This window comes from Sesamum indicum, linkage group LG5, assembly GCF_026168435.1.
Source record: "Sesamum indicum cultivar Baizhima isolate 11 linkage group LG5, ASM2616843v1, whole genome shotgun sequence".
Classification (NCBI taxonomy): Eukaryota; Viridiplantae; Streptophyta; class Magnoliopsida; order Lamiales; family Pedaliaceae; genus Sesamum; species Sesamum indicum.
In genome coordinates, this window is record NC_142661.1 from 20,238,595 (window position 1) to 20,262,860 (window position 24,266).

At 32.2% G+C, this 24,266-nt stretch overlaps 1 protein-coding gene and 2 long non-coding RNA genes across 4 annotated transcripts; 1 reads left to right on the plus strand and 2 right to left on the minus strand.

Moving 5' to 3' along the window:
• The first annotated feature begins 484 nt into the window (after window positions 1–484).
• On the plus strand, window positions 485–2,357 carry LOC148788218 (uncharacterized). The gene is made up of 4 exons (XR_016065608.1): window positions 485–625; window positions 888–1,115; window positions 1,932–2,021; window positions 2,115–2,357. It is a non-coding gene; the product is annotated as an uncharacterized LOC148788218 (long non-coding RNA).
• Window positions 2,358–8,036: 5,679 nt separating this feature from the next.
• On the minus strand, window positions 8,037–12,606 carry LOC105161608 (uncharacterized). Its single transcript, XR_847789.3, has 3 exons — window positions 12,452–12,606; window positions 12,135–12,361; window positions 8,037–8,339 (listed from the first exon to the last, which is right to left on the minus strand). It is a non-coding gene; the product is annotated as an uncharacterized LOC105161608 (long non-coding RNA).
• Window positions 12,607–18,537: 5,931 nt separating this feature from the next.
• On the minus strand, window positions 18,538–22,057 carry AS1 (myb-like HTH transcriptional regulator family protein). Of its 2 annotated transcripts, none has more exons than XM_011079347.3 (2): window positions 21,468–22,057; window positions 18,538–19,839 (listed from the first exon to the last, which is right to left on the minus strand). In XM_011079347.3, exon 2 carries the CDS (start codon window positions 19,791–19,793, stop codon window positions 18,708–18,710), a length of 1,086 nt encoding a protein of 361 aa, XP_011077649.1. In that variant the 5' UTR covers window positions 19,794–19,839; window positions 21,468–22,057; the 3' UTR covers window positions 18,538–18,707. The 2 variants fall into 2 exon arrangements, with proteins under 2 accessions (XP_011077649.1, XP_088736592.1); XM_088880466.1 differs by lacking the exon at window positions 21,468–22,057 and adding an exon at window positions 20,440–21,459.
• Window positions 22,058–24,266: the final 2,209 nt, after the last annotated feature.

Genomic DNA, 24,266 nt, shown 5'->3' on the forward strand with positions numbered 1-24,266 from the left:
ATGAACACTAATTTGTGTTTGAGAGTTACATGCACATTCAAATAATAAAGTCTCAATTCTAAAAATTGTTGAAGGTTGAGTGTTGTCAAAAAGCTAAGCATCAACCAAAAATTGTCAGAGATGTTGTTAAAGGTTCAACCAAATTTATAAATTTGATGATGTCATAATTCACAATAATAGTTTATTTCAATTAAATATTATGTTTATGCCTTGACTTACCTCTTGGTATATCTACTATTAAAAATTCAAAAGAGTTACTTTACAGTCGACACACATAAATATTTATTTTATTAATCATTTAACTTTATATAATTTTGTAAATTAAAAAAATTTATAAATTAACCTCTCGTACATTACTCATAAAGAATAAATTAAAAAAAAAACTTGGAACATGGATTACAAATCATTCTCACCCTTTTAATTTTATCTTTTATTCTTATGTCTACTTCATCGAGTAACAATTAGGACTCAATTCTTGCAGGAGCAAGCAGGATCGAGCAACGAAGGATCCTCCCAAAGAAAAAAACGAGATCTAATTGCATCTAGAATTGTGGAATCTAAAGCAATTTTACTCAGACTTTTAAGATGCGAGGAGCAGTCTGAATATATTTTGGAAATGCTGGAGGTTGGTTTAATTTTTATTTGTTAAGTCATACTTTATTTATCTCCACCCTAAAGAAATCATGAAAGAAGCAATTCTAATAAAAAAACAAAAGAACTTGCACTTACATTGCACGTTTTTAATTTGAATGTGGAAAAGCAAAAGATTTCATCTTCTACATTTTGCTAGACAAAAAAGAACCAAACAAGACAATCAAACTTGGAATATATAAAGTACCAATGATTAGTATGACTCTTATGTACATTTTTCTTTTCTTGCATCAAAGATTGCAACTGGGAAGACTACATATTATGTTTTATTGCCATATGAAAGTCTGAATAGAAGAAAAATGGAGGCAAAAGAAATCCACCTTGGTCAGAGGGTGGTGTTCCCAGTCACTGAAGAAATCTATCCAAATATAGAAAGCAAGTATCCATTGTCCATGAAAGAGCGCCTGGAAGGGAGATGGACTATTGAAGTTAGAGAGCGTACAGGAACCACCAAGACCGAGAAGGTACATTAACTAGATATAACTTCATGCATTTCTTAATTAAGTAGATACTAAAGATTTATGTAGATAGGTAAGCTACGTTAGTTAAACTTGCACTTATCTCTTAACTATGTATTTTTTAGTTAAATAGCTACATAAGATACGCTATATATTAATACAACTATGTGTCTCTTAGTAAGTAAATATAGAAGATACATTCGTTAATATACTTCTACGTGTATCTTAATTAAGTAGATATAGAAAATACGTTAATCAATATAACTACCCGTATTCCTTAATTATATAGATGTAGAAAATACATTAATTAATATAACTACAAACATATGTTAGTTAAGTAGACACATTATAAAAGATGCATTGAAACCAACATGATAATATTTCATAGACTTGTGCATGGTTATAAACAGTATGGAAATCTCCATGTTGGTCTTTTTTTGGTTTTTATCTTATTATATTTCATAATAGAGTAGCTCACCGTTTGCTTTCATATAACAAATTATATATTTCGACATACATTTATTATCATTTATGATCTTATCTTAGCAACACTTCATCATATAATGCATCATTCATGATATGAAAATTTAGAGAGAAATTTATTTATTTTCGAAAAGCAATTCGCGAAACTATAAAATACTTACACAACATCCAGAAGTTGAATGCCGTAAATATTGTGTTCTTAAAATATTATCTATTTGATTTAGATGTATACTTTTTCCATAAGCATCTATCTACTCATTAGAAGAGTTGTAATTATTTATGTTCCAAGAAACAAAATTTACTTGCACTAATTTTCTAACCAAAATTTCTTCTTCTTAGTTTTATTTTCATGAAAAGGTCAACAAAACCATCCGATCCATGAATGACGTTGCAACATTCATCATGTATCGTGTGATTTACTAAACTCTGGTGAGCACTTGGTCTAATGGATATCAGACTTTCCAAAAAATTCTTCTAAAAATTTTAATTTACAACTTACCATCACTGAATTTTGATGTGCAGGTTTGAGAAGGAAGATGCACTCTGATGATGACCATGCCATGCAGCCTGCTTCCTTGCAATTCCATGTTTGAAAACTTTCAGTGTTGTTTTAAAAATTTTCTGGGACCTTTAAGACTATGCTTGTTATTATTTCTCAATGCAATGCACCAGCCTAGTAACTAGAGTTCAAGTTACATTTTATTTTTATCAACTATGCAGATGTCGGTGCAACGCTTTTCCCTCTTATGAGGGGAGAAAATAATTTAGAAGGATAATGTATGTATCGTGTATGATATATTTAGACTATAAGTACTATTTCAAGCTCGCACATAAAAGTAAGGCGTGTGCATAACCCGTGCAAATGAAGAGTACTAACACTTGCACACTTATAATTGATAGCTTATAAATATGCATGTTGGTGCATAACTAAACAATGATTTCCTCTTCATATTTGAATTGATAAGGGGTGTTAAAATGCAAGAGTACTGAATGATAATTTGCATGAGTGTAATAGATGTATCTTAATGGGCGTAAGTAAGTAACAAAGTACTAGCATTCCCAGTAATCAGTCAGATGCACCTTAAGTCTAATAGCAAGCTTGTGAGGCATGATAGGTATGTAGATAAACAGAAAGTGATTTAGCCAAGTTGACCAAAGCCCGGAGCAAATGTTTAACTTGTCAGCAAAGAAAAGCTGAACACCAAGCACCAGCTAGTAAGCCTCATCCTTTGGCTATACCTGAATGGAAGTGGGAAAAGATTACAATGAATTTTGTCATTGGGTTACCACATACGTCTAGAAGACATGATGCTATTTGGGTGATTGTTGAAAGATTGATTAAATTTGCACATTTCTTACCAATCCGTCAAAATAATTCCATGGATAAGCTAGTTGAATTATATGTCTCGGAAATTGTGAGATTACATGGCATTCTTACCTCTATAGTTTCTGATAGAGATCCTCTATTCACTTCTCATTTCTGGGGAAGCTTGCAAACGGCTCTAAGTACAAAATTGCATTTCAATACAGCGTTTCATCCCCCAGACCGATGGACAGTAAAAAAGAACGATTCAAACATTAGAAGATATAATGAGAGCCTGCATAATTGAATTCAAAGGAAATTGGGATGATCATCTACCACTGATGGAATTTGCTTATAACAATAGTTTTCATTCTAGTGTTGGTATGGCTCCATATGAAGCTTTGTATAGAAGGAAATGCCGAAGTCCAATCTGTTGGGATATTGAGGGATTGAGACAGCTTGAAGGGCCAGAGTTAGTTCAAGAAACAATGGATAAAATAAAAATAGTTAAAAAGTGTTCGAAGGCAGCACAGGATCGGCTGAAGAGTTACGTCGATAAGCATTGCAAAGAGATGGAATACGAAGTGGGGGAAAAAGTTTTTCTAAAAGTATCACCATGGAAAGGAATCTTGAAATTCGGGAAGCAGGAAAAGTTGAGTGCGAGATATATTGGGCCATATAAAATTTTGGAGCGATTTGGACCACTAGCCTATCGGTTAGCATTACCGACAGAATTATCACAAATAGATGACGTATTTCACGTTTCTATGCTACGGCGATAGCGATCCAATCCTATTCATATTTTACATGAGCCAGAGATAGAAATATCGGAGGAATTGACATATGTAGAAGAGCCGATGGATATTTTGGACCGGAGTGTAAAGAAATTAAGAAATAAAGAAATACCTATGGTGAAGGTCAAATGGAGTCATCACTCTCCAACAGAAGCTACTTGGGAAGTCGAGGAGAACATGAGAGAAAAATACCCATATTTATTCTCTGAGCCGGTAAGTTAGTTAAATTTCGATGACGAAATTTTTATTAGGAGGGGAGAATTGTGACGCCCCAAAAATTATAATACATAATTGGAGGATTAATTGGTAATTTTTTATGAAATTTAGTTAATTAGTAAATAAATTATAGGTCATAATTGGAATATAATAAAACTTGAACGGATTAAATTAGAGTTCGTTATAATATTTAGGAGCAACTTATATTAATTAAAAAAAATTAAGAGGGACGTGATGGATATTTTGAGAAAAAACTAATAAAATAAATATAATAATAATAATATCATATATATTACAATATATATATTACTAAATAATATATATATATAAATGATATATATATATGTGTGTTCAATTACACAATCACAATTATACAATCTTGATAATTGCAATTTTCTGTTTCTGTTACAGTACAGTAGCTAGCGGCGGAGGTAGGAATTCTATTTTAATTTTTATTAATTTATATAATTATATTATTTAATTAGTGCATTTATTAAATATTGTTTATATTGAGCGATGTACTATTTGATCAAAATATTTTATGAGTTTGACTATTTAAAATAGTGTTGAATTAAATATCAAATCAGATATAAAAATGATATCGTTGGTTAATTAAATTATTAAATTTATTATATTTAAATATTACTATAACTAATTTATACAATTCCATCGGAATTGTTAACCAAATATGTTATTCTATGTATTATTGTTTAATTAAATTATACAGTAGCGAGGGATTGATAGAAAATTCATAAAAATATTTCGAAAATTATATTTAACAAATGTTATGTTAATAAAGAGGAAAAATGAAATTTTAAATGATAATTTAATTTAAGGATGTTATTAAAAATTATAGTTATAAATATATAAGGGGTTTGGTTAAATATATTCCTATGAATTACTTGATAAATTATAAATATCTTTATGAAGCCTAGAGTGTCTAGTTACTAGGAAGAACTAGAACGAAGATTTGTATTTCGATAGAATGAAATATTAAAGAATTATTAGAAATTATACGAATAATATTTAATATTATATTTAAAAAAAAATTACGATATTCTCGATATATTAATTGTATATGGCATAACTCATTATAGGATACGGGGGTAAGGTGAAACGACTGACAATTATCGATTGAGTAGATAAAAGCATTGTGAAGTCGAGGTAAGTAAATAATTAGTATTATCTATATATATTTTCTTTATTTGTGGTATTACTCTTATATAAATTTGTAATTCATGCTGACGTTGATTTCTCTAAAAATATATGAGTGGTGCATGATTTAATTTGATTGACAATATTGTGTACGTGGAATGAGAAAATACGTTGAATATTATGTTCGTTGTTTGATATGTTGTGAGTGTTTGAAAATGAGAATATATTGCTATATTGTTTTACGTTACTAGTTGCTTACAAGAATGGTGATATGTGGAAATGAGGGAGTGGTGAAAATTGAATATAATTATGGTGTGAGTACTCCTTGATGTGTTGAAAAGCCTGTAAAGCGAAATGAAATGAAAAGAGCTATGATGCGATATGAGAATGAAATGAAACGAAAAGAGCTTTGATGCGATAAGAAAAAGATGTGATATGAAAAGAGTTATGATGCGAAATGAGATTGATGAGCCGGTTGTTAAGGGAATTCACTTGAATTTATATAACGGTGATATTAAATTGATGGGAAAAACACGATATCACCTTCTGGTAAGCAAACTAAAAGAAAGGGAGTTTAATTGGTTGTTTTATTATGAGTTGGCTGTGTGGTGCCATGCAGCTGATTATGTTGGAATTAAATTGATTGTATTTCATGCCTGTTGTTTCTTTATCTTGTTTAGGGTTGTATTTGATATACATATATAGATAGGACTGGTTATTTACTTACTGAATGAGAGGTTCATTCCTCTGCTCATATTTTCTTTCAGGAATAGACTTTGAGGTATCTGCCTGTTCAAGACGAGGTCTACACGCTATACTCAGGCAGGTCGGGCCAGTATGCAGTTTTCTCCTCTTTGTCAGTTAGAGTACAAATTGTATTTTGTTTGTACAGAGAAAATATAAGCGTGGGGATTACTTATGGTGTTTGATATGTATATATGATGTTGTGGGTTGGTTATGCTTGTTATGACGTTGGGATTACGTATGCATATTGATTAGATGATTATGTGCATATTTATATATATGGATACATGGGTTACTATAAGTATGACATTTAGGGAAGATATAGCCCTAGTAGCGATAGGGGTTGCTACATTAGGTGGTATCAGAGTAGGGATTAGATTTCTTAGGGATAGTAGATGAAATGTGATATTATACGTTAGGTAAATATTAGAAATCTACTTACATGTGCTTATTTCATATAGGATGGAAGCGTCAAGGGAAAATGTTGTTGGCCCAACTGAGTCATTAGAGTCTGTGCAGGGTCATAACTCTGCATCAGAACATTAAGGGTTAGAATCCCAAAAATAGAAATGTCCCACAACCAGAAATGGAGCCCTTTATGCAACAATTTCTAGAAATGATGCAGAGGATGGCTCCATCCCACAACCCCAACCACAGGATGCAATTATATAAAAATTATAAAATAGTGAGGAGACAAGGGACGAAGGTATTTGCATTTACAACTGATCCTGCAGAAGCCTAAGAATGACTGAGAAACACGAAAAGGGTGTTGAACAGAATTGAGTGTACTTCTGAGCAAAAGTTGAGGTACGCAATGTCCTTACTAGAGAAAGACACCTTAGACTGGTGGAAACAGTTTAAAGGATCAAGAACTGACCTGTCACTGTGACGTGGAATGACTTTTTGAAAGAATTTGCTGACAAATATACTCCACCGGTCTACAGAAACCGTAAGAAATTTGAATTCCTTGAACTAAAGCAGAATGATTTATCTGTTGCTGAGTATAAGTTGCAATTTGTGAGATTGTCAAAATATGCTCCCGAAGAGGTGACTACCGATGTAAATAAGTATTTAATGTAATGCATATAAATTTTATCATGATAATTTCAATATCTACTACAAGAAAATTCATTTATTTCTAAATTCACCATATATTGGAGTTATTAGTTAATATATCATATTTTAGTTTTAAATGATATTAAAATACGATATTTTGGTTTATATTATCTAAGAACAAGTTTAATCAATAACTTAGTATGTTTTACTAATTTTGTAGTAAATAAATATTTAATATAATGCATATGAATTTTATTGTTACAATTTCAATATCTATTACAACAAAATTATTCACTATATATTAGAACTATTAGTCAATACCTCATAAATTTAATACGTTTTGATAATCTTTTTATAAATAAATATTTAATATAATTTATACGAATTTGTTGATGTTAGTCAAAAACTAAGTAGTGTATGGAACTTTGGTTACTTCTCATTAAATGATTATACCAAATGATTTTTCATGGCTTTCAATTTTCTTTCATCGTATTGATTATTTTTGGTCTTTTTGTGAAAATTTTCTTCCTAGTTCTTATTTAGATTTTTTAATAATATATTTCAAATGGTACAATAGTTCATATTTTTTTCAAATTCAAATATTCTTATAAAAAATTAATTTGGCTCAAGCTCGAGTTCCAGCTCGGCTCGTGTGAATTGAGCTCGAGGTCCAGCTAATTTTTTTCTGGCTCGCCGAGGTCTGTTCGATTGCAGCCCTAGTGCTTGGTAGTGTCGGAAAACATATATATAAAAAAAAAACTCATATTATTTTACTACAAATTTCTATACTTTTAACTCATATTAGATAAAATAAATAAAGATTATTATGTAAAAAAGAGTTAAAGAGGTATTTTTCAAGTCTCGAACTTCTTGATGCCCAATGTTGATGGTAGTTCTAAACAAATAAACTTAACGAGCTCATATGTTTTATAAACCAATATTGTGAAGCATATATAAATCTTACAACTAAAAATATATGCATACAATTCCTCGAAATTTATGTATTTTCTTTGTTGTTATTTTAATATTCTTACCTTATGAAAATTAAGATATTTCTCAATTTTATTGAATTTTCTATTCTTGCCGTTCAATATAAATTTCATATTTTTAAAAGAGGTTTATGCTTAATAGCAATGTGTAACGAAATGTGTAACTCAGAAGTTTTACTTCTTTGGGTCAGAAAAAAATAACAATCTTTATTGCCTTAAATAAAAAAAATAATACAGAGAATGCCGAAGTTCTATAAACAAAGTGTTCTAATTTACATAAACAAAAGCCTCGAAAACCCATGAGGCTCATACTCGGAAGACAATACGAGACAAGTTTTTCACTATGAAGCAAGTTCAAGACAGGTTTGTCAGGCGAAACTCTTTTCTTGATATCAACGTCACTGGAGTTGTATGATCTGCCACTTCCATTACGTCAGTCGATGATCGATATTAACTTAAGCCATGCTTTCGAAGGCAATCTAATGTCAGCCTGAAGAAAACAAAAGACGAGAGTCTTTAACAGTAATGTACACCACAATTATAACAATCTATGGTCTATCCATACTCGTTTATTAAGACTCAGGGCTCTAGAGTCTATTTGGTTTTATAGTTCTATGCTTACCGAAATAACATCGTCCCACTAAGAACGATGCGAGAAACTAAAGGTTGAAATAGGAATTTAAATACTCAACTAAAACTGTTTCACATTGATTGCTTAAAAAAATGCATTTTGACATCATCCAGAACCAAAGTTGTGTATCTGTCTCCTCCTCATTGTCATTTTCTAACGAAAAGCAACCTTTGTCCCTATCCAATTCCCTCTCTACCAATTTTTTCTCATATTTATAAATCAAGAAATGACAAACCATTGTATTTTCCTTTGTACACTACAAAACCTAATGCCTAACTTCTACGGAACCTTCACATTCTCACCATTCTAATTTGGAAGGCATGTGATTATGAATCTTGAGACAGCTTTAAACGTGTTGGATGCTAGAGACTTCAGAGTTGAGTCCTAAACAAGAGATAATCCTCCACTACTTTTGTTGATTCATTCTTGATTCATACACTGTGTTAGGTTCCCATGTTGCTTTTTCAAAACTTTTGTTTGTTATATATTTAAAATTTTTGTACAAATTTTACAAAGCCACCATATCCACATTATTGACATCTGGACTTTGTAGGTGCATCATAGTGAAATATATTGGAATATCGTTGTCATACAACCACAAATTGATTCACTTGTGAACTTCAAAAATGAAAAGGCACATACTAAATTGTAGAATATTTGCCTAGATGCCAATTATTTTTTATTTTCAAAATACCTGTGGATATATATCTTAAAAAGCTTTGTCACACATAGTTAATAATACACATCTTATATCATCATTTATCACAAGTAAAATTAATTACGCACTTCTTTGAAAACCCAAAAGATAATCCAGTTTTCCAAAACTAGGAAACAAAATGCATCTTAAGTTTTCCAAAGAACTACAGAAAATATTTTAAATCAGTTATTATTTACAGAAATAAAAATTTTAACACATTTCTTTTTTTATTTTCAGAATACCTGTGGATATATATCTTAAAAAGCTTTTTCACACAAACATAGTTAATAATATTATGCACTTCTTTGAAAACCCAAAAGTTAATCCAGTTTTTCCAAAACTAGGAAACAAAGTGCATCTTAAGTTTTCCAAAGAACTACAGAAAATATTTTAAATCAGTCATTATTTACAGAAATAAAATTTTAACACATTTCTTGGAAGTCAAAAGTTGCGACATTTCATGCATTTTTTCCGAAAACAAGTACATGAATAATTGATTAAATACATTTGAAACTTTGTCTATTTATCTTTCATTTTCTTTGAAGAGAAGTTAGAACACTTCATACTAATTTTGAAAACAGCAGTGCGCAAAAAAAGAACACTTGAGAAGAGAAAACAAATCCTTTTGTAAAAAAGAAACTTAAATTTTGTTAATAATCAGTAAAAGTAAAAAAGTTCTCCATTTCAATATTTATTAAGTTACCAAAACATTATATTCTTTAAAAATCATCTACCAAAATCTCACATTACAAAAATTTCACAAAAAACTACCAACTCATCTTGGATTTAAATTGGCATCTAGACAAGCATTGTACATTTTAGCATAGGATTTCATTTGAAAAGTTCACAAATCAAATAATTCATTATTGTATAATATAGATATTCCAATATATTTTTCAATGATGCACCTGCAAAGATAAAGATGCTAGCAACATGAACCGATATGGTTTCTGTAAATTCATACAAGAATGATAAATGTATAACAACAAATTCTTTTGAAACAAGCACATGAAGAAAACCCAACTCAATAAATGAATTAAGAATAAATCCACAAAAACAGGAGGTTCATTCTCCAATTTAAGTCTGAACTCGATGCTTGCATCCTTCACATTTTGAGCAACCTCAAAATCCATGATCCCGTTATTTCCAAATCAAATGGTAATAGTGAGGGCTTTCCACAGAAATCAGTGCAGTAAATTTGAGTTTTGTAGTTTACAAAGTGTAAATTCAATAGTTTCACCCTTTCTTGATTTCATAATATGGGAAAAAAATCGAGAGAGAAGAATTAATTGGGCATCGGTTACCTTTCAGTTAGAAACATGAAGAGAGGAAAATGAAGATACAACTACCATTAGGTTCCAGAATGTCGTCAAAAAACATACTTTTAGCAACCAACATGTGTTTCAATTGAGCGTTTAAATCCGAATTAACCCTTTTGTTTCCCGTACAATCCTTAATGAAACGAAGCCATTTAGTTCGCACATAACTCGCCAACCAATAAACCCTAGCCCCTAAGTGTTCAACAAACGATTATAGATCACCTATACTAACTAATACATTTCACTTGTAGAATCAAATAAATGCATGTTATATACTAACTAATACTTGACATAAAGAACCAAATAAATGCATGTTACATGTATTACTAGAAAATGATATATCAAGTAAGGTGGTATCCTTTTATAATTGTATGTTGCATGTGTTGGGGGTAAAGAAATACTTAGTAAAGTTCGACACGGTCCAACCTCTTACATCAATCTGTCAAAGTTTAGAGAATCACATGTATGCATCAAAACAGAGATAGGTGAAACTGATTGATATCAAAGATAATAGTAGGAAAAGCAAAGGCATTACTTACTACTCCTAAGACCCAGAGTCGCCGATCAAGGTGAAGATATCACTACACGGCTTTCCATTAGCTTCAGACACTTGTCCTATTCTAGATTGCGTAAAACCATCAACACGACCTCACACACGGAAACAAAATAATTGGCATCACATTCACACAGGTAAAATGTAGAACTAGTAAGTAACGTTTTTGAAGCATAACATGCATGCATTTATATTGTTGCCAAGACTCACTGTCTTTCCATGCATTTATATTGTTGCCAAGACTCACTGTCTTTCCTATCCCAATGGTAGGAAGATCAACCAATAGACCAAGATGACAAGCCAATACAAAGCCTGCAGACTTTCCAATGATTTCAGTAAGGACAAATAGTGGTATAACAATGAAATCCATAGAAAGGGAGCTGCAGTAACCATGTATATTCAGGAAAAATACAGTAACCATGACCATCCGGAGGCGTGGTAACCCACATTTTCTAACCATAAAATCATTCCATACCTATAATACAATAAATTCACAAAGAGACTACACCCACAAAACTGATAGCAAATAGAGTTTCTAGAAACTCCAAATTTGTCAAGACGAATCACAAGCAAGCCAAACAAGAGAGTTAAAGATTTCGCAATGTGACTCTCCAATTCAAAGTAAGAATCTGCTGAAGTTACAGAAAGCTTGATATCGCAAAAGAATGACACCAGAAATTAAATCTCACATAAAACGATCCCAAAACATGTAGTTTTACTTGAAAATTTCATCACATGTGACAAGGAAAAACAGGGCAAACTTACGGAAATAAAACCTCTAATTGTGGGAAATGGAGGATCAACCACAATGGCCACAACACATTATTCTTGTAAATAGAGCAAGCATTCATAAATTTCAAACTTATACCAATGATTTAGCAATTCCAGAAGAAAACATGAAAAAGAAAAATATATAAAATAAAGGGAAGGAAAAAAAAAATGGTTAGTTCACCAAGAAGCATGGAACACAAGAATTCACAAGAAGAGCAATCAATTGTACCATATCAAAAATCAGAATAACAAAACTGAAAACAAGAAAATGGAGTTCATATATAAGACCTCTCAAGAACATGAGGAATTCGAACCTTAAAAATGGAGGAATCTTGATGCACGACTTCAAGAGTAGAAATGTGCAAAACCACAAGGGTTGCCCAAGCAATTGACGATTCACTTCTTGAGAAACTCAAGTCAACCCACCGGATTTCACCATTGGAATCTTGATTTTTTTTCTATCCCCTCAGAATTGGTCCTTCATTGGGGGTAACTTCCAGTCGAATTCATAATCTGTTATCAGCCGTATGAATCTTGGATTCTGCAAGGATATTAGAACCATTAGTAAAATTTCTGTTCATACAAGAAAGCAAGAAACTACAACAGGAAAAAGAGGAATTGCGAAACTTACTCAATCCATTCGTTCAGAAATCGGGAGAGGTGTTGTTAGTCCCTGAAGTGGAAGCATCTTCTTAACGGAGATGGAGGAAGAATGAAATTAGAAGAAAAGGAAAGAAGAGAAGAAAGAGTGGACCGTTGTTCTGTCGTGTTGTGAGAGTGATTCTCATATTCTGGCTTATATTTATCGTCAGAATAATATGCAAAAATAACAAAATGCCCCGCTCCATAACGGTAAAATAATTTACTAAAATGAAATAAATAAAAAACAGAAGAAACCAATTCATTAAAACTCTCTCTCTCTATCTCTCTCTTCTTTTCTTTTTTTCTTTTAATATATTAGTGAGCACATACGAACAATAAAGTGTTAATTCTTGAAATTTATTGAAAGTTGAGTGGTCAAACCAAATTAAAAAAAAAAAAGCTAAAATTTCATATTAAAACTGTCAAATAAATTGTTAAAAATTTAACCACAAATTAATCAATTTGATGATGTCATAAATCACTGTAATAATTTCTATTTTAAGACCAAAGTTAATTAAGCATTATCTTTATTTTCAGTTTATCTTAAATTACCACTTAACATATCTACCATGAAGAATTCTACAAACCAAAAAAAATACCGTACAATCAACACACATAGAAATGCTTATTATATTAATCCTTTAATCTCGCATTATCTGTAAATTTTTTAAATATTATATATATATATACATATATAACCTCTTGCACACTATCCACGAAGCAACAAAATTGTGTGCACATGAATTACAAATTATTCTCACCCTTTTACTATATGTTTGTTGGTCCACTTCATCAAGTGATAATTAAGATTTAATTCTTGTAGGAGCAAACACGGTCAAGCAATGAAGGATCTTCACAAAGAAAAAAATGCGATCTAATTGCATCTAGAATTGTGGAATCTAGAGTAATTTTGTTGAGATTTTTAAGAAGCGATGAACAATCTGAATATATTTTGAAATGTTGGAGGTTGCTTTAATTTATTTTTTTTTATATTAAGTCATGCTTTTTTTATATCCACTATATATAAGTAAATCATGAAAGAAATAATTTTAATAAAAATAGAGGACCTTGCACTTATATTGCACATTTAAATTGAATGTGGAAAAACAAAAGATTTCATCTTCTGACATTTTTGCTACACAGAAAAGGAATTGCACAAAACAATCGAATTTGAAACGTGAAATAACAAAAATTAGTATGACCATCTTATGTATATACTTCTTTACTTGCATCAAAGATCATGACAGGGAAGACAACATATTGTGTTTTGTTACCATATGAGAGTTTGAATAGAAGAAAGATGGAGGCGAAAGAAATCCAACTTGGGCAGAGGGTTGTGTTCTCAATGACTGAAGAAGTTTATCCTGATATAGAAAACAAGTATCCATTATCAATGAAAGGGCGACTAAAGGGGAGATGGACTATTGAGGTGCTAGAACGTACGGAAACCTCCAAGACCGAAAAGGTACATTAGTTAATATACCTACATGCATCTCTTAATTAAGTAGATACACAAGGTACATTAGTTAATATACTGCACGTATCTCTTAGTTAAGTAGATACAGAACAATATGTTAGTTAATAAAACTATGTATCTATATTAGTTAATATAATTGCACGTGTCCTGTAACTTAGGGTGTTGGCAATTTTGATCCTGTGTGAAATTAATTGATAAGAATAAACTTGCAACTTAATTAGGTTATGTGCAAGTCACGTGCAATTTTCGATCAAATTAGCTCAAAAATAAAATTGATAAAATTTTAGAGTTATAGGACTAAATTGAGAAAACCAATTCGTACAAGACAAAAAATATCAATCCCTAAATCACACGACTAAAACTATAACTTTTCTCAATTAATTAAGCATCCATACATAGCAAAAATTACATATCCGTACGCAATAAAAATTGCATGTCCTTACTGAAAATTATATATGAACATACGACCATATTAATGATCCATATACTTTTAAATTCTAATCATTAATATATTTGTTCATTTCAATATACAACTAAAATTGTAATTGAAATTGTTTATGAAAAATATAGATAACTAAAATTTTATTCGAGTACTAATATATGAATAATTACACATAAAACTTAAAACTTCATATTGCACCGAGACCATATAGTAAATTTAGTATCCACTCCACAATAGCAGAAATAGAAAAATGCAAAATGCAGTCTATATATATACATACACTTTAATTACAATTATGTATCATTAATCTCATTAACAATAGGCATTATATTTTTAAAAATCTCTTAAATTTCCAGCACATTTATAGAGAATCATGGAAAAGACATTTTATGATGTATATTATATGATTTACTATATTTTTCATATGGTATAAATGGTTAGTGAGTAATTTTGGACCCTAAAAATTTATGGTGGGTTTTTTTAATTTAGAAGTAATTTTTACTAATTTAGTTAGATTGGTGTTATTTAAATTGGTGCAACATTATAAATGTTCCGATTTTGGACAGAGTCATAAATATACTCATATTTCGTATTAAAGTTTTGTTTATCTGTTGTTGTTGTTGCTTTCTTTTTCCTTTTGACTTGAAATCTTTTGTAATTAGCAATTTTATTCTATCTCTTTATTCAAGGACTCATGAGAAATTATATTTTAAAAAATATTTGCAACATTTGTTATTCTATTGCAAAAATAAGGATCGTACCACGTCAATATAATATGTTCACTTGGCATCATCCTTGTTATTTGTTATGATAAAGTCTTATACAAGTCCGTGTAGATTTTGTTAAATAAAATTATGGGAATTATTTTCATTACATTCACTTTTTATAAATTCACACAAACTCTGACATACATAATTAATTGTCTATCGATAGCTCACTCACCCTATTGTCTTTCTCCCCCTCCATTCTCTTCTCTCTCTCTCTCTCTCTCTCTCTCTCTCTCTCTCTCTCTCTCTCTCTCACACACACACACACACACACGCACACGCATTTCAAAGAACTCGTTGTACACAGAAGAGAAGATGGAGCACAATTCAAATAAAGGGAGAAATGTAGATCTTTATTCAATAATTCAACTTCATTTGATTTTCAATTGTATTTTATATTTTTCAATAAGTTCTAACATATGTTCAATTTCACCTTGTAGATGGAAACAATACTTGAAAGAGATTATATCAATGGTTGTTGGAGAGTTAATGGTGTGCTCTTCTCGAAGCCACTCGATTTCAATTTTCCGATACCACCTCCGTCACCGCCTCCACAACCACCATTTTGTTTCTCTCTCTTTTTTTCTAAAAAAAATATATGTTTGTGTCTTTGGTCTTCTTCTTTTGTTTAGATCTTTTACTTAAATATAAATTTTACAAGAAGTACTAACGTAAACTCAGTAAGTGCTCAATATTTAAAGTGTAAAAACAATCCCATTGTTTTTTCCTTTCAATTTTGAAATCAAGCTTTTCGAAAGAAAAAAATCAAATTGGCTTTTCTCAAATTTTAATTTTTATATAAATTTCGATTTGTAGAAAAGATAATTTCTTCTCCATTTTAAGACTCTCTCTCTCCCTCTCAGGATGGGAGTTTAGAGTTCGATCTGTGGAAAGAATTATTTTCTCTCTCTCTCTCTCTCTGGAGAGGAGTTTAGAGTTCGATCTGTGAAAAAGATTCTTTTTTCTCCATCTTGAAATTCTCTCTCTCTTCTCTTTTTATTTTATATTTTTTAATGTATTGATGAACACTAATCTGTGTATAAGAGTTACATGCACAATCAAATAATAAAGTCTCAATTCTGAAAATTGTCGAAAGTTGAGTGTTTATCAAAAAGCTAAGCATCAACTAATAATTAGCAGAGATGTTGTTAAAGGTCCAACCAAATTTATAAATTTGATGTTGTCATAATTCACAATAATAGTTCCCAAAGAAAAAAATGAGATCTAATTGCATCTAGGATTGTGAAATCTAGAGCAATTTTACTCAGACTTTTAAGATGCGAGGACCAGTCTGAATATATTTTGAAAATGCTGGAGGTTGGTTTAATTTTTATTTGTGAAATCATACTTTATTTATTTCCACCATAAGAAAATCATGAAAGAAGCAATTCTAATAAGAAAAAAAAGGAACTTGCACTTACATTGCACATTTTTAATTTGAATGTGGAAAAGCAAAAGATTTCATCTTCTAACATTTTTGCTACACAAAAAAATACTAAACAAGACAATCAAACTTGGAATATATAAAGTACCAATAATTAGTATGACTCTGATGTATATTCTTCTTTTCTTGCATCAAAAATTGCAACTGGGAAGACTACATATTATGTTTTATTGCCATATGAGAGTTTGAATAGAAGAAAAATGGAGACGAAAGAAATCCACCTTGGTCAGAGGGTGGTGTTCCCGGTCACTGAAGAAATCTATCCCAATATAGAAAACAAGTATCAACTGTCTATGAAAGAGCGCCTGAAAGGGAGATGGACTATTGAAGTTAGAGAGCGTACAAGAACTACCAAGACCGAAAAGGTACATTAACTAGATATAAATACATGTGTTTCTTAATTAAGTAGATAGGTAAGGTACATTAGTTAAGATTGCACCTATCTCTTAACTATGTATTTCTTAGTTAAATAGCTACATAAGATACGCTATATATTAATACAATTGTGTCTCTTAGTAAGTAAATATAGAAGATACATTAATTAATATAATTCTACGTGTGTCTCAATTACGTGTATCTTAATTAAGTAGATATAGAAAGATATGTTAATCAATATAACTACACGTATTTCTTAATTATATAGATATAGATAATACATTAATTAATACAACTACAAGCGTATGTTAAGTTAAGTAGACACATTACAAAAGATGCATTGAAATCAACATGATAATATTTCATAGACTTGTGTATGGTTATAAACACTATGGAAATCTCCATGTTGGTCTTCTTTTGTTTTTTATCTTATTATATTTCATAATAGAGTAGCTCACCTTATGCTTTCATGTAATAAGTTATATATATCGATATAAAGTTATTATCATTTATGATCTTATCTTAGCAACACTTCATCATATAATGCATCATTCATGATATGAAAATTTAGAGAGAAATTTATTTATTTTCGAAATGCAGTTCGTGAAGCTATAAAGTACTTATACAACATCCAGAAGTTGGATGTCGTAAATATTGTGTTCTTAAAATATTATCTATTTGATATAGATGTATACTTTTCCATAAGTATCTATCTACTCATTAGAAGAGTTGTAATTATTTATGTTCCAAGAAACAGTATTTACTTGCACTAATTTTCTAACCAAAATTTCTTCTTCTTAATTTTATTTTCATGAAAAGGTCAACAAAACCATCCGATCTATGAATGATGTTGCAACATTCATCATGTATCGTGTGATTTACTAAACTCTAGTGAGCACTTAGTCTCATGGATAATCAGACTTTCCAAAAAAAATTTCTAAGAATTTTACCATCACTGAATTTTGATGTGCAGGTTTGAGAAGGAAGATGCACTCTGTGATGACCATGCCATGCAGCCTGCTTCCTTGCAATTCCATGTTTGAAAACTTCCAGTGTTGTTTTAAAATTTTTCTGGGACCTTTAAGACTATGCTTGTTATTATTTCTCAATGCAATGCACCAGCCTAGTAACTAGTTCAAGTTACATTTTATTTTTATCAACTATGCAGATGTCGGTGCAACGCTTTTCCCTCTTATGAGGGGAGAAAATAATTTAGAAGGATAATGTATGTATCGTGTATGATATATTTAGACTATAAGTACTATTTCAAGCTCGCACATAAAAGTAAGGCGTGTGCATAACCCGTGCAAATGAAGAGTACTAACACTTGCACTTATAATTGATAGCTTATAAATATGCATGTTGGTGCATAACTAAACAATGATTTCCTCTTCATATTTGAATTGATAAGGGATGTAAAAATGCAACAGTATTGAATGATAATTTGCATGAGTGTGCTAATAGATGTATCTTAATGGGCGTAAGTAAGTAACCAAAGTACTAGCATTCCCAGTAATCAGACAGATGCACCTTAAGTCTAATAGCAAGCTTGTGAGGCATGATCCGTATATAGATAAACAGAAAGTGATTTAGCCAAGTTGACCAAAGCCCTGAGCAAATGTTTCGAGAGTCTTACGTAGTTATTGAAAAATTCCCATGAAAGGTTTAATATCTGTATATAGGAACTGGACCAATATAACAAAGGCTAGCAAGAAGGTAATTTCACAAATCAGATCACCTTTATCGACCATTAGGATCAGAAGCAATTGATCTGCATCCCATCTGCTCGAGAAACTTAGTCAGACGCAAATGCTTGGCAGCCCACTGCTCAGCCAGCTTCTGCTCTTTAACTTCTGCTTCCCTCCTTAGTCCTGCTAGCTGTTCTCTGTATTCAGCTTCGATACGATCTAAAGTAAGTTTCTGTTCTTCCCTGAGAGCTTTCACTTTCGCTTCTATGTCCTCCATTTTCTCCTTCTTTCGATTTGCTTTCTCTGATTCCAACTGCAACTCTACCCTTTTCAGTCTCCAGGCAGCTTCTTTTCTATGTGCGGCCCAGGCACGATGCCCTTCTTCCAATTCTCTGCAGCAGTCGACAAGTTCGGAAACCAGTGGATTCTCTCCGAGGATAGGAGCAATCCCAAGAGACGGCAAAGTGCTCATGGGACCATGTGAGCTGTTATCAGTTATTAATCGATCAGGAGTATGTAACCATGGGATTGCTGCTGTAGGTGGAACCGTCAATGGTGAGAGGCTTAAAGTAACTGATGGGGATGGTGGTCTGACAGTTGTAGTCGTGCTAGAACTAGCCATCCATGGAGGAAGCACAGAAGGTGCTGAAGAGGCAGCTTGATCAGTATGAATAAATCCACCCTTTGAAGTTGGCATTGTAATTCCAGGGGTTGAATGCTCTTTAACGAGCTTCTCTGCAAAGGTTTCCAGAATATGATCGTATTTTCCCTCTTCGATTGGTTCTATTATCTTGTTATTCTCCTTGTGCTCACGCTGCTGTTTTTCTTTAAAAACTTCCCACCACTTCCCAAGTCTCTTGGCAGTTCGTCCGGGAACTTCAGCAGCGATCTTTTTCCATTTGTTGCCGTGCTTGGCCTGCAAATTGATGACAAGACGTTGCTCCTCTTCAGTTAGGGATCCTTTTTTTATTCCAGGTTTAAGATAGTTTTTCCACCTTTCCAAGCAAGATTTTGCGTCCCGGTTGAGAGGTTCATTCATGCGCTCCGACACAAGGTGCCAGTCTCTAGGACCATATTGCTTCACATAAGAACGCAACAAAGCATCCTCTTCAGGTCGCCAGCGCTGCCTTTCCTTCATTTCCAAACGCAAGCTCTGCCCATGGCCCCAAACTCTTCATAATTATCTGATAACATTTCCAACATTAGAAAATAAACGCAAGGGATACTTATTATATTACTAAAAATACATTGACGCCACATGCTTAGCTCCTGCATGTAACTAGGACCCTTACGTATCTGAAAATTTGTGATCAGCGGGAGCACTATGATAGGATTAACCAATTTGAAAAGGCATCATTCAACCATTGAGAACATAAATTTGCCAAAAGTGGTTGGTGTTTTTTCTTCAAACCACAAGCTTTTACCAATACTCTTACACATGTTACAACCATAATCACTCTACGGATTTCCATGAAATTAACCGAGCACCAATGATTTCCTCAAAGAAAAAGGAATAATCAACAATTATATCATTTCATAACCAAACCACAATTAACGTAGAGATACGAGAGGAGATGCTCAAATATGAAGACTAAGGCAAATCAGAATGAGAACGCCTGCATTTGGTTTAAGGAGAAAATCTGATACATTCCATGTTTGCTTAACGGGAATCAAACAGCTTTTGTCCAAAACAACACAAGAACATTACGGTCCATACTAAATTTTAGTTGTTTAATCTCTCACTGCTCAGGCAGAATTCTTGAAATTATAAATACAACATTTACCTCATAACTGATCTGCTGATTCAGTGCTACTTTACCAGATACACACCACATCGCCTGAACTCTTATGAGAATTCCCAATAAGTTAATCTTAGTGCTAATCAAAAAAGAAGCAAAACTGACACACACAGGAAGCAGACAACCATAAATCTTGATGGGCTGACTGAAATTAGTTATTCCAGATGACCATATACCGAATTTTCCTCATCAAAACACATTCTACTCAATGAACAGTACCATTCATAACTCTGATCTGGGAAACAAATTGTTGAGCCATCAAGAAGACACAATTGGTTTATCGAATTTTTTATGGCAAACATAACAATGTGATGATAGACTAATGGATACAAAACATGGGCAGCCGGCCTATAATCATTGAAAATGGATAAGGTATCAAGAACTAGTTCAGTGTTTGGCTTCATTTGTATAAGTCAACAGGTCCAGACATAAACTGCAGTGAGGTGAAGTTCATCTTTACTAATAGTCACCATGGTACCCAAACAAAGAATTACTAAGATCTTGTTATTTAGTAGATTGATCTACACTAAGATTTGAACTTAAAATGCTCAGAATTCATCCACAGCCAGCTAAAGTCTTCAAGCTCCTGCCTACAAAAATCCAAAAGAAAAAAAAAAAAAAGGGACTTTTACAGAGAAAAATCACAAATTTTAGAAGGTAAAGTTGATGAAACTGGGAGAAAAGACTCAACACACACACACACACACACACACACACACAAAAAGAAAGAAAATATGGTAAGTTTCAAAAAGTAATACAACTTCTCTCCTCTCGTTAACTTCAATTCATAAAGCTTACTGAAAGCAACAAGAGCAAAACATGATTAGAGAGTTTATCTAAAGGTTCCATTTTTCCTCACATCCAGAGACCTTTCACATCATCACAACCTCATCAACAAAGAAACGTTTGCATGAGCACACACAAAGAAAAAATACAAGTTCACTTGATGAAAATATAAACAACAACAACAAAAATTACAGTTAAAAAGCTTAAGAGAGAACAGGCAGCCTTACACTAAGATTCAAGAAACCCTGTTCTCTCCGCAGCCCATTTCTTGATTTACAACAAAAACGCTATCTTTAACTTTATGAAGAGAGAAGAAGCCCTTTTTCCCTCAAAGGCCAAGAGAGGACGAAAGAAAGATCTGGCAAACAGGAGTGGGAAAGAAAACGAAACAGGATGTGACGGGAGAGAGGGGGTAAAAACTAAAACAAAAGCAGTAGCAAGAGATTAATTAAAGAAGTGGCTATCTTGCTTTGCTTGCTTGTAGCAGTTGTAATTCTGACGTAGTAAAAGGAATTTGCTGACGTTCACAATCCCGATCGATATCTGAACTAAAAATGGATAAAACATACAAGAAAAACACACACTAAACAGCAGTTTTGATGATTTTAATGTTTTGGTCTTAGCATAAAACATAGAAGAGAGGAGTAGTAATTTTTGGGTGAGAGAAAATTGTAAAAAAGAGAAGAGGTAAAGGGCGGGAGGGTGGTCAGGCAGGAAGGGTCAACGAATGAGATAGCAATAATGGGGAAATGAAATTCCCTCAGCGTACAATAGCGAATAGCCTAGGTCTTTGCAACTATCATCATCATGGTATAGAGAGGGTGATATTCACTGCCTTCTTTATATTTTCTCCCTCTGCAACTTTTTCCCATTTTCTGCAAAGACCTGCCTCCCCCCGACGTGACTAGACTACTAGACCTTGAGTGTGACAACATTGATACGCCTATGCCCCCCCCCCCCCCCCCACCATCATTATTAGTCTCTTCATTCATGCCTTTTCCTTTTTTGAAAAAAATATAATTTATGTAATTTAATTATTATATTTGGACTGATTCGTAGTTAGCCAACATTACTCGTATGGTTTGCAACTCAGTTTTCCTTGCACCAGATTTTATTCATTTTTATTGAATACAAGTCCTACGATTTCATTTTGAAATAATATCTTGATCCAGAGAGAAGATTTAATGCTTATAAATTACAAATTTTCTATTTGCAATTAATGTGACTCGTTTGCTTATATTATTAACTCTCCAAGTGAGAGACTTAGAAATGAGACATAACTTCGTTCTCACAAGCAGCGTCAAATGATGTGGCTTGCGATGGAATCGATATCATGTTGCGTAAGATATTATCCACTTTGACTGTGTTAATGTCTCACGATTTGTCCTGAAAAGAAGCATCGTTAGGGAAGGATCGAAGGAGGCATAGGACTTATAAACCATTAAAACTTTTCGTCATCAGTCAATGTGGAACACTCACTTAAATCTATTACTTAACCTATATTCCTTATTTATCCAAAATTTTATTCTTCATCGTAACAAGAAAGAAAAAAAAAGTTAAAATATCGATTTCGATTTATTTATTTTAATTTTGTCAAGAAAGCCAATTATCTAAATGGTTTGTAGGAGAGGTTGCTGAGTTCAAACTCAAATGTCTTCCGATCATAACTTTATACTATAATGCAGGATCCCACACCATAATTGATAAAAAATTTCAAAAATGCTCTTTAAAAAATTAAAACAAGACAAAGCACTCTAAAAAATGTGAGTTTTTATTTAGGGTCGATCCCATTTTATTCCACCGATGAATTTGATTGCTTGCCTTTTTATATAATTGATAGTTATTTTTAAATTACGTTACTTTAATATGGTTGAGTCAAGTGACCTAACTTATAAATACCCGCTCAATCACAAGTATTGAGTAAGTATTTTTAACTAGATTTTATTACACTAAATTTTATATTTAGTTTATCTTTACTAATTTAAGAATCAATATAATATATTTGTGATGTACGTAATGTCTCTCTAACCATGTTTGTGGACACAATAACCAGAATTGGAATTAGTGTATCACCTTAAGTACGAATATAACTTAAAAATTTATTTAAAATTACATAGTTCGTTACTCGAATATATATATATATATATTTATAACGTGAATTACGTACATATTTAATGTTTGTAAATAAAATATGTATTCAAACTTTAGAAGCCCATGGAAGATTTCTTAAAAATGACTAACTTTAGCAACTCAAGTACGAATAAGAGAAATCATTTTAGTATGAACTTTCATTCCTACCCAATAAATGAAAAAAATCATAACTCAAGTACTAATATTTTGAAATTATATATTAGAAATGTGGTAAAGTATATTATTTTTTTATCATGAAATCGCTAAGTGGATGTGGCGTTGCCATCCAGTGATTGTTGGGGAGTAAGGGGGTTTCCAAGAAGAACTCAACACGTGGCATAAGTGGGCCCCAGTAGGGTGTGGATTGGGGGGTGGGACTGTAGTCCGGGTTTCACGGCATAAGGAGACGAAAGTGATAAAGACAGGACCTTACTGTCCCAACCCCCTCCTCTCTTTCTCAGTACTGTCAGTGATACGTTACGTCTGTTTCCCCCCCCTCTCCCCACCCCCACCCCCGCCTTTTATTTTTTATTATTATATTAAGAAATTTCAATGACAAGACACCACCCACTATTACATTTAATTTCCAATTTTCTCCCAATAACTTTGGCATTATTCCGAGTTCCCCCATAATGGGATTGGGCAGCAAGTCCAGCAGCATCTTTTTTTTATTTCTGGGTAATTTTGGTATTTCGATGGACTGAGTCTGCTGCAACCAACATAGGTTTGTCAAGTTTCAGACCAGTTAGAATTAGGGGCAGAATTATGTGGTGGGATTTTGTACCCAATTTCCTAAGAAGCATCATCACATTATTACATTACTGCTGTTTAAAGACAAATTGAGATGGGGAGGGGTAGAGATGGAAATACGAGAAATATTGATGTAGACTTGTCAA